Source organism: Mustela putorius, unplaced genomic scaffold, assembly GCF_011764305.1.
Source record: "Mustela putorius furo isolate JIRA1106 unplaced genomic scaffold, ASM1176430v1.1 tig00003846_pilon_pilon_pilon, whole genome shotgun sequence".
Classification (NCBI taxonomy): domain Eukaryota; kingdom Metazoa; phylum Chordata; class Mammalia; order Carnivora; family Mustelidae; genus Mustela; species Mustela putorius.
In genome coordinates, this window is record NW_025421999.1 from 22,471,575 (window position 1) to 22,489,764 (window position 18,190).

The window sequence follows — 18,190 nt, forward strand, 5'->3', positions numbered from 1 at the left end:
ACAAAAATTTCCATAATATGAGACAAGAAGTGTCACTTGTGATGTGATTGCTATATCCTCTAAGAAGTCAGAGGAGTGAGATCACTTTCTGCAAGAGTGATCAGGGAAGGCTTGAGCTTGAAAAATGGAAAAGTTAGGGAGAGGGGTGGGAATGACAATGAGCAAAATTGTAGAAATAAACAAAAAATACGACTTAGAAGGACTGTAGTCCAGCTGCCCAACACTATTCCTTATTGAGTGCAAGACAGACTCTGAATAGAGAAAAAGAGAGAAGCAAAGCATTAAATATAGATTTGAGTGACAAAAAGGAGCCTGTTTATTCTGGTGTTATAAATTTGGACTTAATTTGAAGTAGCAGAGAGTCAAGGAAAATTTTTAGCAGGATTCTCTAAGTAAGTTTCCCTAGAACCAGAGGCTAAAAAAGTGATATATTCATAGAGTCTCTCAAGTGAACCTGTAAGAGAGTAAAGTAAGGAAAAGACAGGGGAAGAAACTAGACAAATACATGGGTTTGGACAAAGTCTACTCACAGCCTGATCTCAGAAGGATCTGGAAGGTAAATGACAAGTCAGGGTCTTATTTCAGTCAGTCTCTAGCTGAGGGCCAACCCAGGCATGTCTGGGCAGGATGGCTCCCAATAGATTGAAGCAATCCTCAGGAAAAGAAGGAGTCCAAAAGCACCCAACCCTCACAACAACTGAAGGACTGGTCGGTCACACTGCCTCCGTGAATGGAAACTAAGCAGGCACCAGCCATGGCATTTTAAAGGATGAACTGGAATGGTAGCAGCCTGAAGAATTAGAAACAGATATGAAAGGTCATACTATCAACCTGAATAGTGGATGTGAAGCAAAATGACAGCCTTCCCAGAATATCCACATCCATACCCCCAACCTAGGAATATGTTACATTAAATGTGGCAAAGGGACTTAGCATGATTAAGGTTAAAAATGTTAAGATTTGATTATACAAATTAGCCGGGTGGCCCCAGTATAATCACATGATCCCACAAAAGCAGAAGCTTTTCCTTGCTACAGTTAGCAAGAGATGAGAGGTTTCTGGTTTTGAAGATGTAGGAAAATAACAATGCACCAAGATATAGAGCAGCCTCCAAGAGCTGGAAAAGGCAAGATTTCCCCTGGAATTTCAGGAAGGAATGCAACCCTATGATACATTGATTTAAGCCCAGGGAGACTCATGTTGAACTTCTGAACTATAGAAACATTCTTTTTTTTTTTTACAGCAGCAATAGGAAACCAATAGAGAGGAAGGACAAGACTAATGAATAAGAAATTGATAGAATTCCCACAATTAAAAATAAAAGCCTTAAAGCTAACATTAGCCTCTGTTTTATCTTACTGTTTCCATTTTAAGTAAAATTAATCATTCTTACTACGTTCATCAGAATTCACAAACTTTAAAACACAAGAAAAAATAATTTCAAAAAAATGACCATTGAATATAATTGGAATTGGATATAAAGATTGGTACTTTATAAAAGTTAAGAAAAATAGATCTTTAGAAAACCCCCCAATCTTTTAATAGAAGATTAAAAGGAAGAAATTAACTGAGTTATTATTACATTAGGTAGGTAGGTATCAGGTCAACGCAAGTTGTAAATCATTCTGTTTGGTGTTTGTTTTTTTTTTAGTGTCTGAGATTCACATTTTCTTACAGAGAAAAATGTAGGACTCTGAGCTCCATGGTCAGCAGAGAGCGCCATGGGGCCACCTCTCTTCTCAACCAAAGCTGCTTTCCAGGCCGGCAAATAAGAGTGAGCGGCTATGGCTCTGGCAGCCTGTGTTTGCCTTTCATTATCTGGAACTCTTAAAAAGTTAGGTATGAGAATGGAAACAATTTCTTTACACCAAAATAAGTATTTTTAAATAAAAGTTTACTTATTACAATTATTGACATCTTCCTAATAAAAATAAAAAATACTAAATCTGTAATAAATTTCAGCAATTTCCATGAAGTCTTCAAAAATAGGAATATCAGGTAAGTAAATGAAAATCAGCAGTGTATGCAATGTAGTTAAATAGAAACTCCTCTCAGCTAGTACTTGGAAGAGAGAGGGTTTCGGTATGGATGTGTCCTGAGGATCAAGTAACATGGCAACCCCTGAGGGTGAGGGTGAAATCCATTTTCAGTTGAAAGAACAATTTCTATATTCTTTAGCTCACCAAAAAGGTGTAGACATGAACTCCACTGCTAGTTAGAACCCAGAAGAAAGCAAGGACAAGGGCCAAGCAAAATCATACAAGCTCATTTATTGATCAGGCAGCCGGGGCTTTGCAGAATATACTGGAAAGAGCAACTGAACCTAGAAATAGAGATGATGAGGTCTTTGTACTTTAAGTGAACCAGAATAAAAATGAAGGAGCAGGGTGTATGAAATTTCTGTAAGGAAGGTCATGGTGTAAGAAAGAGACCAGCTGGGGCAAAGTCAATGATGGACACGCAGAGGAAGAAGACTAGAAAAGCAGGACAAAGCCAAGAGACCACATCTGCCACTTTTTCTACTTACTATTATTTTCGTCAAAGTCTAGTTTTGCCCAGAGTTGTACATATATAAATTAATTTTTAAATATGATGGTTTATTAACCCAATACTTAAAAGTATATTGATAAATTTAACTTATTTAGTCAAATAGCAATGTATTTTTAGGGGACAAAATTCAAAAGGTATAATCCTATTTAGAATAGAAGAGTAGTGACTTTATTGTATTTGTAAAAATAATACAATTATTACATTATAGATTATTATTTTAAAATGTAATGATTTATAGAATTCCATTTTTTGTGCAGTACTTTCTATCATTCTCTTTCTATGTGTCTAGCCATCAAGCCAGCTATAATATATCTTCTGTTTCAAGAGATATTTGGGTCAATATTCACCAAATATTCATGGCTATTTCTAGATGCTTTGCCCTTTTCCAATTACATATCTGAAATCAGTTTTTTTTCAGCTGAAACAACATATCATAACACAATGAGTATAGAAGTAGTTATGAAAATTCAGAATTTTCCAATTAAGCCAGGCATTAAAGAGACTTTCAAAAAATGTAAATAATGTAATATTCTTACAAATACATTGTTTTGGCAAATAAAGTATTTTCCATAAAAAATGTTATCTTTGTTAATATAATGGTTTTATCACTGTTATTTTTAAAATAAACAACATGTAAATTTTTTAGTAGCCTTAATTTCTTACATGGTAAATACTGATAGATGTACACTAACTAAAGGCTCTTGAGGTCCCTGTCATAAGAGCATAGAGGGGTCCCGAGACGAAACCAAACAGAACAAAAATGAGTACTTCTATCCCAATGACTCCTAAATGTATAACTAAGTCAAATCTCTCATGAGTAATAGCGCATATAAATATGCTTAACAGACAACTCAAAATAAACAAACCAAAAGAGAATTCTTAATGTTACTGCAATCAGCCTAGTCTGCTTTTCCCCAGTTTTTCCAATTTGGGTAAACGCCACTACAATTTATCTAGTTGTTCCTCTCCCAAACCCAGGAATGAATCATCACTGACTGATTTCTTCTACAACTCCCCACATCGGATACACTTAACCAGTTCTACTGACACAAGTGTTAAAATATATTCCTAATTATGTCACTTCTCACCACCTTCACAACTATCACCCCGGCGAAGGCACCATCATATTCTCTTCGCATCTTGGAATTTAAAAGCAAAACAACTGAGTAAGGTTTCCAAAGAATAGCTATAAAAAAGTACAAGTGTCTTCCATATCCTCACCTTCATCATCAGATACAAGAAAAATATACTTTATATAATATATTATTAGTTTTCCTTTTTTCAGTATAGTGATTCAGTGATTCAGTTTTCTCTAACCAAACTCTAAAACTCCTGACTCTAAAGAGTAGTGATATAGAGCCTTCATGCAATAACTTTCATAAAAGAATCAAAGCATGTAACTGAAAGTTTTGAAAAGTTAGCACTAATAAATTATACTTGAACACTTTTTACGTTTCAGAAAGTCTTTCATTTAGACAGTGAATTAAAATGGAAATTCTATATTTTCTTTTCAACTTACCTTATCGAGTTCATCTGAAATTGCAATACCTGGGATTCAAAAGAGATGTATAAAAAAAATTTTAGAAGCAGTCTTGAACAACCCAATGTTAGAAACAAAAGTAAAAGTTCCATTTGTAAAATTAGTACATTTGCCAGTCAATTTTTGGCTTTTAGTAGCGCTTCAAGATAATGTGGTATATCCTTTCTACTAACAAATTAGGAATTTAAGTCAACTATAACAGCACAAAGTGTTGAACAGTGCAAATGTGCAACAAAAACAAAACAAGTACTATACTGCTTGCAGATTGTGAAATGCAGAGCAAACATGCAAAGACAAGTGTAGAGATGTTGTCTTTATGTTATAATGACAATCAATACAGCTTAGCATGTTACAATTTTGTTCCTTCTGAAGAATTGATTTAGACTGCTAGAGTGATAAAATATTATAGAGGAATAGTGGTTGGAGATCATTTATTTTAATTCCCTTATTCTATAGCTGAAAACACAGACAACAGAGCTTAAGGAATTTGCCCCACATTCCTTTAGGCTGACAGCTTCTTGAGCCAGTGGATGAATGACTGACTCCTCCTCACAAGTTTGCCTTCAAATCATCCACACATTTCTCACTGTGTATCAGTCTAATTTCTGTCTTTACTATTCCTCCAAAATTGGTCTAAGTCAGCAACATAAAAAGTTTTCATCCTTAACTTGTTTCTTTGTGATATCAGGCTCTTTTAACCTCATTCTCCTCCTTGAAATGCTGCCCTCTCTCTTCATTCTCTTTGTCTTCTTCACAGGAGTCCTCTTCTTTGGGGGTAGGGAGTCCTTCCCTGAAATGCCTGGGGTTCTTTGCTGAGCTGTCTTTCTTTTTCACTAATATACTTCCCGTGGTAATCTAACTCATACCAATGACATTTTTATTTCTCTATATGGTGATGACCAGCGAATCTTTATCCCCAGCATAGACCTTCCTGACCTGGTCGCTGAATTCCTGTGGGCATTTCAACCGCGACGTGTCAGACGAAAGCCCTCATCCTCACATCCCCTCACTTCTTTTTTGAACAATAGTTTGCCTGCAGCTGGACAGCAGCCATAGGAGCAGGCCCAGGAGCAGGCCCAGTCAGCCCTCAGGTTTGAGGCATGGGGTAAAGGGAAGCTGGTGTCAAATTCCAGTGTAGGATGGGCCAAGAGACAAGGAAAGTCTTAAGGTTTGAAGTCAAAGGAAACACAGAGAAAATAAAAACAGATTGTAGCCAACGTTCAGCAGGCTATAAATAAAACCTAAGAACGAATGAATTGGGTTGGAGAAAAGAACCTGCAAACAGTAGCAAGAAAATAAGTCTGAGTAAAAATCCCCTCACCTTATCAGGTACAGAATGTCTGTACAGAATGCCAGTACTTTGTTGGTTGCTATATATTATTTCGCTCTCCACTGAAATCACTAAATCAATTATACACAAAGTAGAAAAAGATGCCCTACTTCATTTCGGTAAGCTGCCTGACACTTCCCCTTGTAGATAAAACTAAAACACAAATGTATCTGAGACACATTCTTCATCACAGTACTCTATGAAATAATTTTTTGGTAAAAGTTATTGGTAACTAAGAATTTTTATGTGTCACTATGCGAAAAGAGATGACTCCAATTTCAAGCTAATATAGGAATTTCAGAGTATCAAGTAGTTTATGTCATAGTCTATGGATGATTTAAAATACATTATTCTGGTTTATAGAAGCCAAATACATATTTTAAATGCTTGTATTTACATTTATTATAGTACTAAAGAAGCATTCCTTTCCAATGAGTTCAAGATTAAAATTGAACATATGGTATAAAAACAAATATTTAAGAGACTTAGTCTATTTTTAAAAAGAGAGAACAAAGATATATTAAAAAAAAAACTCTTTTCTCATCCAAAGTCATAAAGCTTAGATATTTAGAATTAAATAATGCATGATTCAAGTGACTCGAATTTTTTAAACTCTCTTGATTTTTTCAACTTTCTGCATTAATGCCCTTGGCCCTGCAATGAATTTTCTCATTCGATTGTTAGAAAGCATTCAGTTGATCCTTAAGTTTTTTACCCCTCATATTTATTTAACCCATTATTCATAAAGATAATAGTAATACTTCACCTATCTAGAATGTAGCCAAGAACAAGCAAGTAAGTCAAAAGGCCTTTGAATAGTGAGAATACCCGACACTTATGAGCTAACTCTTTGCAGCCTCTGTTCATGGTCCATTACTCTTGATTTTAGCATGCATCAGGAGCTTTTTTGCAAGACAAAGAAATATTTGCCAGTGAAAACTGGCTATAAAGAGAAGGTTGCTATGAAGAGATATTAAAGAATGATGAAGTGACAGGTCCCAGAATAAAACTCAAACTAGGTAAACAGGAAACTTCATTTGGGAAAGGAATTATACCTCTAATTGTTCCAGGTGTTTGGCCTTACATATTTTGTTCAAATACCTACTATTATATTTTCCTAACATTTACATATTTTGATGAATTTGCCCAAGAAATTACCCAAATGAATTTCCACTCTATTATATATATAATTCTTTCCACTTCTTATTATTTATATCAAATTGCCTGGAAATTTTTCACTTTTTGTTATTTCATTTTTAATCAAAGCTTGAACTGATTAAAAGCAGTTGAAAGAATGTTAAAGAAATGCTCCTTTACAGAAGCATGAAGCCGTGATGAGAACAATTCACATTGAAGAGCCAGGATTTTTCTCCTAGTGCCTAGAAGAGCATTCACAGATATTCCCTGAGAGAAGAATAACAATTTTTGGCCATTTCATTAACTCTTAAGAGCCACTGTATCTTAAGTCATATTTTTTCAGTTTATAGAAGCTGAGAAGTGGGGAACAGAGAAAATACCCTGGAAAATATGCAAGAAAAAATATAGTGGGTTGCTATAATATGTTGTAAGGAAAGAAAGCCTAGAGTTTAATTGTGGGATTTTTTATTTCCTTCTATTTTTATTATTTATTTTTTCAACAAATACAGCTTTTATATATTTAATTAACATATAATGTATGATTTGTTTCAGGGGTTCAGGTCTAGGATTCATCAGTCTTACACAATTCACAGCACTCACCATAGCACATATCCTCCCCAACATCCATCAGCCAGCCACCCTATCCCTCCCACCCAGACCCCCTCCAGCAACCTAATTGTGGGACTCTCAATGCACACTGGCATAATGTGGTCTTCCTAAAAGTCACACCAATACCTTATAGGAAACACTCTACTATCAGAGTAGCCAAAGAGGCTTGGCTTAGGGTGGCAATGGGTGTCCACCTTATAAAAGTGGGCTGCCCATAAGAAACTGGGGAAAATGAGTTCCCTCAGAAACTAAGCTTCTCTTCTAGATAAAGAAGCAAGGGCTCCAGCAGGCATAGCAGAGGTGGCTTCCTGGTTCTGCTGTAGTGCAAGCCCATCTGGATGAATTTCATTTGTGTCCTTCAGCCTATGGGCATTTCCATTTATTCTAATCCCCAAACAAGTCTCAGTGGTATCAGAAATTAATGCCAAAACACAGTTCTCACATTTCCGAATGTGAGTTGTGCTCTATCAAGGAAACCACAGCTATCTGCTTTACCATAATGTGCATCTTCCCAGGTATCAACTTAGCCCTACAGATAAAATTCAGTTGTAGCTAACAGAAATGGAAGGAGAAAATTTTCAAGAGTCTTTACAGCTTAGTCAGTGTAATTAATCCATGAGGGTAGGTCAGAAAATTCATATTGTATGAAATGGAATGAGCTATTTCTCCAAAATGTTTCCCTATGGAAGATATCCAAACTGGTCCAAAACTAGCTTGTGAGAACCAATTCTGCACATTTCTTCCCAACTTCTCATTGAGTACTAATTGGTAGCCTGAAATAAACCACATTAGGCATATTTACAGCATGGAAATTGACAAATGTTACAAATTAGGGATTACTTTTTGAGTTAGTGTCCCAGGATACTACCAAGGGTTGCACAGTGTTAGAGCAAATACCTATGTAAGTATTACACATACCAATAAATTGAACACTGTTGATACCTCAGACCTATACCTGACCATTTGCCAATTAAAACACTCTTTAGATAGGTTACTAACTGCTCTTAGAGCAAAGGGAGTTCCTAGTACAAAGTGAGGGATTCTATCTTCAGTATCATTACCAAAGAAAAAAGTTGGGAAAAATTTTCTGTAAGGAGTTAAATAGTAAATACTTCAGGATTTTAAAGTTACATATGGTCTGTGTCATATCCATATATTTCTTCTTTTTTTTAAAACAACCTTTAAAAATGTAAGAAATATATTTATTAGCTCATGGGCTACAAAGACCACAGGCTAGATTTGGCTCCCTGCTCAGAATTTGTGGAGTCTTGTTCTAGAAACACATTCCAGCCTTTATCCTTGATTAATTGACTCTTTCAAGGATAATTCCAAACTTTCAGGGTTTTCATTAGGCCCCTACCCATCTCCTTACTATAAAAACACTTGTTCCTTCTTCATAGCCTTTCTTACTCACTTCATCCTTTATGCAACAAAGGTACAAAATTTTCTTCTTACATACATGCTTCTCTCTCTTCATTCTTCTTTTACCTTAGCTTTACACATCTTCATTCTTCTTTTACCTTAGCTTTACCTTTCTATCCTTCTAGACTCCATTCAGACATAGTTTCGATCAAACGGGACCTAAACCCCTTTGTTGGAGGTTCTTTTACACTCCCATAGGCCCTCCTAAGGACCTTTAGAAGGCTGTGAAATTCTGCTTTTCACACTTATCCCTCCTACTAAAAGGTGAACTTGAGGTCTGAGTGCCCATGTTAACCATCTTATAATGTATGAAGACTGGATAAATCTATATGGCAATGAATGGACAAACAGTTCTCTATTTATCTGCTTCCATTCTCATTCACAGATTGTCATCCTCTAATGACTCCTCAGGCTGTTTGTCAGACAAGACCTCTTGGTATGTTCATGATTGACAAACTAAAAAAGTCATTTGTGATTTTTTTCTTGGCGGAGTCCAGATTGCTATTATCAGTCACAAAGCATAAATATCTGTCTTCTGTCCTTTCAACAGCTGGGCTCTTTTCCTTGGAAAAGTTCCAGTCAGTGTTTCTCATGAACTGCAATCTGTAGACTGATGTCTGGATGGACTAAAGATATTCATCCTATTGCTGCCTCACTTAAGAGAAAACTGCCAAAAGAAGCAAAAGCCTTGGGCTTGGAAAATGCTGGAAGCCCTGCTACCCTAGAAACAGAACTCTTCTAAGAAAAAGATTCTGTTGACCAATGTCATATAATACAGAACTACTGCTCTGTTACTTTTAGTTTGTTATTTACCTACTCACTTATCTATCTATTTTTTAAGCATAACTCCTTAAATAGATAAGCCACAGTCAAAGCCAAAGAGCTCAGCAAACAAATCAAATCTACAAATACCAAACCCATCAACTGATATCAAAGGACCACACATAGAAAAGTAGGAAGTAACTCTGCAGTGAAGAAAGGGTAAGGGAGGTGTCTCAGAGAAGAGGGATCAGGAAGAAATGGAATCACAGGTGGCACTCACTCAGCACATCATAGCTGAGTTATGTGCTACGTGCTGGGGAAGGGCAGATGTAGAGTGGAGATGAGTGAAAAGCAGATAACAACAAAGAAGAGTGTTCAGAGAAAAATATGGAAGCACAAAAAGGGGCCACCAAATCCAGTCCATAGAAGGGCAGCAAAAGGAAATAATTTCGAAAGAAGTGGTATTTGAGCTGAGGGAGGAATAGGAGTGACTTGGTGGAAATGGAAGCCCTGGAGAGAAGTGACAGTGGCATGTGAGGGTACAGGGACAGGGTAAGGAAGTATATGAAATGGGAAGAACTTCAGTAAGTGTGAAAAACTCCCATGTTGCTTGTACATAAATGGCTAGTCATGAGAGTGACACCGGAGACAGGATTAAGGGTCAGATCACTTGGCATCTTCTCTGAGGTTTTAAGGAGACACTGAATATCTGCAAGAAGTGGGTGTCAGGTTTTCACTTTAGATCCATCATAATGATCACAGTGAGGTACTGGAGGAACTGAGAAACAAGAGTGTGGGCAAGACTGGTTATTCATTCCTCAAACCATTTCCATGGAGGACCTGTACACACAAGCTAGATTACATTTCCCAGCCTTATTTACAGCTAGTTGTGCATTGTGGTCAGATGTAATGCACTACACTTCTACCCCTAGGCATTAGAAATCTCCCCCTTCAGCAGGACCCTTGGAGGTCACATACTCAAGATGGCAGAATAGCAGGATGGAAGCAGTCTGCATCCCCAGCACACATCGTCGGGCTACTTCCTGAGTAAGAAAATACTTGTATTGTATTAAGCCACAGAGATTTTGGCCATGAGACTACCCTACATAAGGTTATTGCAAGGTAATAAGGGCTCAGTAAGCTCAGTAAGGGCAGGGATTGCATCTGTTCTCTGTCCCAGGACAGGAATGAAATGGAACAAAATAGAACATGCTGAATGGATAAACCAGTGATCTGGTTGGTGATGCTGAGTGTGAACTTGGGAGTACTAATAGGGATGAATAGAATCAAACCCAAGATAGAGGGAAAAATGAACAAAATTTGGCAACTGATTATTTATGAACAGCAAGGAAGAGAAAGGAGCCTCTAAGGGTTCCAGTTTGGGTGAACTGGTACGCAATGGTGCCATCACTTGAAGAATGGTATGCAGAAAAGAGGTCATGTTTGAAGAGAGATGAATGATCTATTTGGATACACTGAGTTTAGATGGCAGTGGGATATCCAAGAGGAGATACACTTCGAACATTTTATATAAAGTATAAACAATCTGGATGGGCAATATATTCATCTGACTTAGCTGTGTAGAGGTCATAGTTAAAACTATGAGGGAGGATAACAATGGAAACAGACAGCATTTGAAAGAACAGAAGACGACAGGTGGGAACGGCATTTAAAGTGGCCAGGAAGAAAGAAGAGCACTGGAATGAAGCCTACAAGAAATGGTGTGAAGGGCATCCAAGAGGATCAAGAAAATAAGAGCCAGGTCCCAGAAAGTAGAAGATGAGCATCTGAAGAAAGAACAGAATAATCAATGGTGTTAAAACTACCAGAGCAATTTTGTAAGATGAAGACTGGAAAAGTATTCAGTTTGACAATGTGGCTTCAGTTTGTGACCATAGTGAGAAAGGTTTCAACAGAATGATAGGTGCAATCACACAGCCACACTGAGGGAGGAAAGGAAGATGAACAAGTGGAAATAATGAGTGTTCATTATTTATTTTTTGAAAATCTGTATGAAAGAAGAAGAAGAATTCTGATAATGTCATGAGGTAACTCAAATTCGAGAGAAGAGTTTTTATGAGTTTGTTTTTAACATTAATGAGAGCTGTGGTATCCAATATGGTAGCCACTCATCCCGTGTCTACTGAACATTTGGCTAGCGCAAATTGAGATGTGATGTACATTAAAATTCACAACTGATTTTGAAGGCTCAGTATAAAAAAAAAAGCCAATAATAATTATATGGAATACAAGTTAAGCTTGTATTCCATATATAACTTGGATATAGTAGGTTAAATAAAATATTTTACCATATATAACTTGGATATAGTAGGTTAAATAAAATATTTTATTAAAATTAATTTCATAGACTTCTTTTTGCTTTTTTGTAATGTGCCTGTTTGAAAATATAAAATCACATGTGGCTCACATTACATTTCTGTTGGGCCATGCTTAGCTGGAGCATGTTATAGGCTATTAGGGATAAACAGTAGTAATACTAATAATATATGTGGTAACCAGAATTCTAAGATGGCCCCCAACGTACACACCTGTGTAATTCTTTGAGTCTGCATGATGGGACCATCAAATATGAAAGGATATCACTCTCCTAACTTGGTTACTCCCTGGTTAACTGAGTAAATCAGAGAGAAATTATCCTGGATGGCCTTGACTTAGTCAGGTGAGCCTTTCAGGGAGAATGTTCCCCAGTACACTCAAAGATGCTTTCAGAGAGATGCTCCCCAGTACACTCAAAAAAGTAGTACTGAACTACCATTATGAGAAGATCACAAGGCAAGAACCTGAGAATGGCCTCTAGTTTTTAAGAGCAATCTCCGGCCAATAGCCAATGAGAAAACAGGGATCTAGCAAGGACTACATTTGGCCAATGACCTGAATGAGCAGGGAAAGAGACCATGAAGCCTCAGATGAGATCACAGCATGAACCAGCACCTTAATTTCAGCTTACCTAGACCCAGAGCAGAGGATTCAGCTAACCCACACCTGTACTGCTGAGACACAGAAACTATAAGATAGTAACTTTTTATTTTTTAAAGCCACAAGTTTGTGGTAATTTGTTACACAGTAATAGAAATATAATATCTAACCTTTAATTAGCAATTATGATATACCAGGCACCATGTGAAGCTCTTTAGAGACACAACATCTCATTTTATCTTCACAAAAACCTTAAGAAATAGGAGCCATTATTACTGCAATTTTGCAGAAAAGGTAACTGAGTCAAAGAGAGGTTAAGCAATTTTCCTATGGCCACAAAACTACTATTAGGGGGACTAGAATTGGAAAGATTTCCACATAAAGAAAAGACAAAGCAACTAGTGGAATAAGATCTCAGAATACTGGGCAGGAACTGGGATCAGCATCATGGGTGGAAAGCTTGGAAAGCCTTAAACAAGAGAAACACCTTCTCTGTTGATAATGAAAGAAGGGCAGAATAGACGTGGACGTAATTACGTATGCAGATGGTAGAGGAGAACACATTCTACGTATGCAGATGGTAGAGGAGAACACATTCTACGCATTCCACAATTAAGCTTTTCTCTAAAGTTAGAGGAAAGCTAATTGCTAAAACAGTGAGACAGGGAATAAATAGAGGTGTGCAGATTATTGTGTGGGTTTTTCATAGTTGCAAGAAGAGGATAAAAAGGGAAAGACTGACCAAGATAAGTAACAGTGTTGAAAACCAAGAATTTGTAGGATAGTGTTCATGGGCCCTGCCATTCCTCCCTAGAGCTCCCAGCCTTACTGGTGAAGTGGAGCTGAAGATGGCAGCACTTATTCAAAGATGGGAATTTGACAAGGAGACACAACAGAAGGATGGAAACAATCTGGAAAGAGGATACTGATTAAAACTGGCCCAGAGTTCAGTCTGGGCAGGGGAAGAGGGAGAGCAGAGGTGAGGGAAAAAGATCAAAAAGAATGAGGGGAGAATACAACAGAGATATTCCTGTATACTGAAAGTCACAATGCAGGAAGATCAGAGTAAGGATAACAAAGAGCTAGAAAGTTTGCAAGTGGGTTGGGTGCCTGGGTGGCTCAGTCATTAAGCATCTGCCTTTGGTTCAGGTCATGATCCCAGGGTCCTGGGATTGAGTCCCACATTGGGCTCCCCGCTCAACAGGAAGTCTGCTTCTCCCTCTCCTGCTGGCCCTCCCCACTGCTCATGTGTTCTCTCTCCTCAAATAAATAAACAAAATCTAAAAAAAAAAATTAAAAAAAAAGAATGCAAGGAGGTTGAACCACAAGCTATAAGTCATGGACACAATTTAACTTTGGAATATAAATTACTGATCATTAAAATAAAGACTTGTGAAAACTGGAGAGATTCTTGATGGTAATCAGGGATACATTACTTCATTTTAATGAAGAGGAAACTTGAGGAAGGAGGACAAATGGTATACTCACAACTGCAAGCAAGTAAAGGGCAGTGCAGGACCCATGACATTTCCCACAGCAACACCTGCATCTATTCTATGTGATATACACTGTGGTCTCAAAAAAGGATAGAACTCAAACAGCATAGAGTATATAATATTATAATATCTTAAAAAACACTTTGAAAAATGTGTACCTAACAATGACTGAATTTACAGTTTAATTACAAACTCAGACACATGTGTACATAAGTGTGTGTATGTGTGTGACTGAAGTATAGTTAAATGAGATGTTATTCAACAGAGAAGGATTCAGAATAACATAATACATATATAATCCAAGACATTTATCTAATACAAGACATAATACAAGTGCACTACTCTTTCTTTCATCTCTGGAAAAGATTCCTAAAATTATTAATTATATATACACTTGTCCTTATTCCCACAAGGCATTCTAGAGAAAAAAATTATTTATTTTGATGGACACTAGACCATTGCAAAGCAATAATTACTACTAATGCTATCTCATACTTCTACTGAAGCACAAATCCCTGGAGATACTTTGCTATGTTTTAGAAGATGTCTTTCACCCATGTAGAGAGTAGGCATAGAAAATGTAGGTAGAAGAGAAATATCAAGACCTCTTAACAAATCTGTCCCTTTTAGACCGTGGTTTCTTGAAAAAGCTATTAAGTAAATTTAACCTGGCAAATTTAGCATATTCAAAACCAAGAAAAATCAGTGTGGATTAATTTTGGAATATGTATTTTATTCTTTTACATCAATATCCAAAGAGAAATGCTTATATCTATATTCACATTTATACCCATATCTACATATACATATATCCACCTGTATCCATATTCATATCCAATGCATATCTGAATATTACAGAAATATGACCAGTCATGACCAAAGATGAATAGACACTGTTATTCTGGGGGTGATTATAAGTCCATTTTCCTTCTCTCCATTAAAGAAGAATTACAATGAATAAAGGAATGAAAGAAGCACTATGTTTTAGAAAACCCCTATAATAATTGTTTCAGGCAAGATTTACCAATGGATGCTGAGGTTACTAGGTAAAAGTGTGAAAAAGAAACATGATATTTTGTTTTCAAGTATCTCTCCTAAGATATTTATTAACTACGAAAAGGAAAAGTATTAATGGTGGTGAAACCTGACAGACATCACCTTAACTAACTGATTGAGATTAACACACCAGTAATAAGATGATGGGCCCTAATAGAATGCACTGAGAAAGATACTACCCTAAGGCCTTTCAATCACAGCCACTAGAAGAGTTACAGTATTTAGGGATATGAGGGTCTTGTATCTTCCCAATTTCCCTATTTAGAAGCAGTTTTCCTCACTACTTGAAAGTCAGATGGAAACAAACATTTGAAGGAAAGGGCAGGAGTCCAGGCTCCTAGAATGAGAAAGTCATGTTTAAACAATGTTCAAAAATGCTGCAAAGGGAGGGATCCAGGCACAACACATCATGACCAAGCCGCATTACAAGCCACTGCAAGTTTTTCTAGCAGATCTACCTTTTAAGAAAATCATAGCATGAAGAATTACATAGCTCCTGACTGACTTTAAGATAAAGCATTACATTGAAAGGTTTGCAAAAAGCTAGGAAAAAGAAGCATGATACAATTGCTACTAAAACAAAAATCCTGTTTGTGAACTGGAGAGAATATCTAGTCTTTCCTGTTACTATTTGAATCCTGTCAAGAAAGAGGGAACAGAGAATTTAAGTCTGAATAAGTTGCTAGGTACCACCTACAAGGTCACACCCTAGGTTTTCTTGGGACAGACCATTGCTTGAACCTTGGTATTTCTTCTCCACATCTTGGTAAATAGATAAGTGAAAGGCAATCCAACTCCTTCATTAGAAGTCTTAGGAACAGGCCAAATATTTTCTTGCCAATTAACAATGATATAACAAGTCTCTGTAAGGCAGTTATATTTCAAAGAACAAAAATTGACTAATATGCTATTTGTAGGTCTGTGTAATAATTAGGCATATTCCTCAATCATTTTAAAACTCATGTTTTTATATAAATTGAGAGGCTATGAAGAGCCACAGGCTCTGCCCAAAGGGGTAAGATTTATACACATTAATAAAAACCTTTGACATTTAATAGGGTAAGACTTATTTCATGAACATAATATAGTAATAAGCTATACTCAATTTATGATTATTTCTTCCAAAAATAAATCTAGCCAAAAGCTGGGCCTTCTTGAATCTCAACCAGAAGATGTCTATTAATGGCAAAATTATAAGATCCTATGCACTGGGAAAAAGACAATCTCTTCAAAAATGGCGCTGGTAAGACTGGATAGCTTCATGCAAAAGAATGAAAGTGGACCACTTTCTTACCCCATACACAAAAATAAACTCAAAATGGATTAAGACCTAAATATGAAAACTGAAAATATAAAAATCCTAGAAGATAGCACAGGCTGTAACTTCTGTGACATTAGCCGTAGCAACTTTTTTCTAGAAAGGTCTCTTGAGACAAAGGAAACAAAAGCAAAAATAAACTATTGGGACTACATTAAAATAAAAAGCTTCTGCACAGCTAAAGAAATAACAATGCTAAAAGGTAATTCATATAATGGGAAAAAGTATTTGCAAAAGGTTAGTATCCAAAATCTATAAAGAACTTATAAAACTCAGCCTCCTAAAAATAAATAATCCAGTTAAAAAATGGGCAGAAGACAGGAACAGATATTTCCCCAAAGAAGACATCCAGATGGTCAAACAGACATGTGGAAATGTTCTCACCATCACTCATCATCAAGGAAATACAAGTCAAAACCATAATGAGATATTACTTCATGCCTGTCAGAATGGCTAAAATCAAAAACACAAGAAACAGCAAGTGTTGGTGAGGATGTGCAGGAAAAAGAAACCCTTGTACACTGTTGGGAATGCAAACTGGCTCGGCCACTGTGGAAAACAGTAGGGAGGCCCTCAAAAAAATTAAAAATAGAATTATCATATGATCTAGTAATCCTACAACTGAGTTTACCCAAACAATATGAAAACACTAATTCAAAAAGATACATAATCCCTGTTTACTGCAGCATTATTTGCCACAGCCAAACTATAGAAGTAGCCTAAGTATCCACTGATAGATGAATGGATAAAGAAGATGTGGTGTATATATACAAGAGAATATTATTCAGCCATAGAAAAGAATGAAATCTTGCCATTTACAACAACATGGATGGAACTAGAGCATATAATGTTAAGTGAAATAAGTCAGTCAGAGAAAGACAAATACCATATGATTTCACTCACATGCAGAATTTAAGAAACAAAACAAATGAACAAGGAGAAAAAAAGAGAGATAAACCAAGAAACAGACTCTTAATTATAGAGAACAAGCTGATGGTTACCAGAGGGCGGTGGGAGGAAGATGGGTGAATAGGTGATGGGGATTAAAAAGTACACATATGATGAGCACTGAGTAACATATAGAACTGTTGTATCACTATATTGTACACCTGAAACTAATATAATACCATATGTTAACTATACTGGAATTAAAATTAAAAACTTAGTTGAAAAATTATAAGATCTTACCATAGGGCAAATTAACTTGTGACATGGGTTCACCACACAAAAGTTCAAAAAGGCTCTAGTGAGTTTTGCACTAAGATGTATGAAAAAACTCAACCTTTTTCTATATATAAAATTATAATATAGTAAAATATAATGTGCAAATATGTATAATTATAACCTACTACAAAATACAAATATACATATATTATATACACATATGATATATACAGTATTTCTGTCAAAATATACCAAGGGGAAATTTTTTATTTTTTTGTTTCCCTACGCTGTGCCTTTTATTCCCATGATTTATTCATTCTGTAACTGGAAGCCTATATTTCCCACTCACCTTCACCCAATTTTTTCATCCCCCCAGGCATTTTTAACTTTGATACATCATAAAACTAGTAAAACTGTGCTACCTAAAGAAACATATAGCTCTTAAAATATAATCCACTAGAACAAGCTAGTGTGCTATTTTCTATTTAAGAATTCTTAATATTTCATGACAGCAAAAGAAAATTTTAGTGAGACCATGGCATTAATGTGCTTCTAAAGGCATCTAATCTTAAAATTGAGATATATTTAAGAACCAGAGAAAGGTAGGAATACTCTGAACTCATTACTAAAACCACAGATATATATATGTATGTCTACATATATAGAATGCGTTTATCAAATCAAGTATTCGATAGCCTACTCTCATGATAGTAATATTTAAAAGCTTTTACTTGAAGTATATTCTTTTAAACTTTCACACCAACCAGAAAAAGGAAACAGAATTATGTTTTCCTTCTCTGGAGATGAGAGGACCAAGGCTCATTAGAAGTTTAATGATTTACCCAAGGTTATTAATAAGTGGCAGAGCA

General features: G+C 36.1%; 1 protein-coding gene across 9 annotated transcripts in view; it reads right to left on the reverse strand.

Moving 5' to 3' along the window:
- CUNH8orf34 (chromosome unknown C8orf34 homolog) overlaps positions 1 to 18,190 on the reverse strand; it is a 394,040-nt gene that overhangs the window by 283,830 nt on the left and 92,020 nt on the right. For all 9 annotated transcript variants that reach the window (XM_045063224.1, XM_045063225.1, XM_045063227.1 and 6 more), the window contains one exon: positions 4,070 to 4,098. In XM_045063224.1, coding sequence (XP_044919159.1) covers positions 4,070 to 4,098 — 29 coding nt within the window. The remainder of the gene's footprint in view (positions 1 to 4,069; positions 4,099 to 18,190) is intronic.